Raw genomic sequence first — 2095 nt, 5'->3', positions numbered from 1 at the left:
GTTCACACTATGCACTAAGGTAATTTGTACAACTAAAAGTCAGTGATGAGTCAGAAGACGAACTCTGCCATGATATTCAAGGCAAAACCTCTGTACATTTTAGGATCTAACTTACTGAGATATCCTTAGGCATAAGGGTAGCGGTTTTGCGTATATATTTCACGCGTCATAGGCTAGATAATCTGGCTGTATATTCGGATTAGGTGCGCAGGGGCTGAAAAAACTGAGGTGTGATATTTCACGTCTTTGAATAGCCAATACCTCGTTAAGACTTTCTTGTCGCGTTCTTTTGGTTTCGGTAATTATAGGGAAACGTTTAGACGCATACTCGTTCTGCCGAAGACCCTCAAAACATTCTCTTGATTACAGGCATATGATTGAAAGCCTTCAATGCCCTCTGGAGGCGTTGGTCCAACCATATAAGCACCGAATGCGGCAGTGGCTTGTCAGGCAGCCTTCCAGCACCGTTCAGACGTCCAGCGAGCAGCGGCGCTTCTCTGGCTCTCTCACCTCACCGCAGCCCCATCCTCACCATGATCTTACACTTTGCTTTGGTCGTAGCATCTGTTTTCTGCAACGTCGCAGCTGCTACAGATGCACGCAACGTGAACGATTCAGAGCAGCGCCACCGGGAACTGTCTTCGTACGGACTGCCCTACTGGTGGCTCCTCAACTCTGCGCTCTCCCTTCCTCAGGACCGCCTCGACCAGCCCTCCTCGAAGATAGATGAGGCTCAGGAAGACGTGTCTGACCAAGACCTCTCTGTTCTCTCCCTCATGCTGCCGACCGAAGACCAGCGAGAAAAGAACATGTCTAAGCTCCCGCTGTCCTCCCCAAGCTACCTGGCCAAACGATCCCGACGGTGCGGAACCAAGGGGCGAGGTCGCTGCCGTCGCGGTGAGGTCACCGTCATTCCAGCTGCCCAGGTGAGCGAGAGCTGGAAGAACGACTATGCCGCCTTGCCGGAAGTCATGGTCGAGCTCTCCCAGAAGCAGGCGGAGGAGACAGCGTGCAAGGGCATGTCCGTGCAGCTGTTCCGCGTGGACCTGAGCGAGCACTTCCTCGAGCCTCTGTGGGTGCGCGACACAGTCCACCTGGGCATGTGCCCCTCCAAACTGCAGATGCGGGAACTCGGAAGCAACGTGATGCCACCGAGGGTCGTCGAGACCAAGTGCCTGTGCCAGCAAGAATCCTGCTCCAACCTCGGCGGCGACTTCCGCTGCCAGGCGGTGAAGAAGTCCATCTCGACCTGGGTGCGCCTCGAGGAGAACAAATACATCCCGTCTCAGGAGCTGGTGACGATAGGCTGCGTGTGCGTCCAGAGAGCGAGTCCAGAGGGCAAGTATGCTAAGCCAGCCCTTCTTTCTTAAATAGTGACAACTTCACCTTCCCTTTGCTGGAGTCCACAATGTAGCGGACCAAAGCTGCACCGTTCCAATTATCCCTATAAATATATCTGCAGTTACTCGTCTACCATATATTTTCTCAGTCCATTACCAGTCCAGCATGTTTCAACATTCGCCAGTCACCCCGTCCAAATATAGATGACTGTCACTTATTCTGTTAAGTATCGATTCTCAACAGTTACATTCAAGTTTAAAGTCACGCCAGATACCCGTCCAATAAGTCGACTTTCTCGTCAGCGACCCGTCCAGCTAGTGAATAGTTAATTAGTCACCTGCCTGTTCAGCCACCTTCGCCGTCGGTAACTTGTCTAATCAACAGTTGGCAGTACCGTAAGCTACAGTGCGATCTATACCTGATAATCTCATGCAGTCCGTCTAAAAGCTGAACAGACCATATCAAAATGCACAAAGGAGCGCAAAGGAAGGACAAAGAAAACAACAGAAATAGGCAGTGTTGATAAGAAGACAGCAAAAAAAAGTTCTGAAAGCTCCCGAAGCACAAGGCAAGACCGCGAGAGCCCGCGCCACAGGCAAGCCAGGCGGACGTGAACACCGGCCTCCCCTTTGGCACGACACCTCCGCTCGAAGAGGGTGAAGGGTGATGAGGAAGGAAGGTCGAAGACTTGGTCGTGGAGAAGCTGAAGCAAGAACGAGGCCGCTCCACAGGGCGTCAGGACAGGTCGCCGGGA

At 52.5% G+C, this 2095-nt stretch overlaps 1 protein-coding gene across 1 annotated transcript; it reads left to right on the top strand.

Annotated features, from left to right (window-relative positions):
- The first annotated feature begins 457 nt into the window (after positions 1 to 457).
- On the top strand, positions 458 to 2089 carry LOC119592827. The gene has a single exon (XM_037941732.1). It carries the CDS (start codon positions 534 to 536, stop codon positions 1368 to 1370), a length of 837 nt encoding a protein of 278 aa, XP_037797660.1. The 5' UTR covers positions 458 to 533; the 3' UTR covers positions 1371 to 2089.
- The last annotated feature ends 6 nt before the right edge of the window (positions 2090 to 2095 follow it).

The sequence above is a fragment of the Penaeus monodon genome, chromosome 31 (genome assembly GCF_015228065.2).
Source record: "Penaeus monodon isolate SGIC_2016 chromosome 31, NSTDA_Pmon_1, whole genome shotgun sequence".
Lineage (NCBI taxonomy): Eukaryota > Metazoa > Arthropoda > Malacostraca > Decapoda > Penaeidae > Penaeus > Penaeus monodon.
Note: the sequence above shows the minus strand (reverse complement) of the source record. Positions and strands in the feature narration are given on the sequence as shown.

Bases quoted from the DNA above. Each gene is read 5' to 3' on its own strand.
- LOC119592827 (XM_037941732.1), top strand. From the start codon at position 534: ATGATCTTACACTTTGCTTTGGTCGTAGCATCTGTTTTCTGCAACGTC.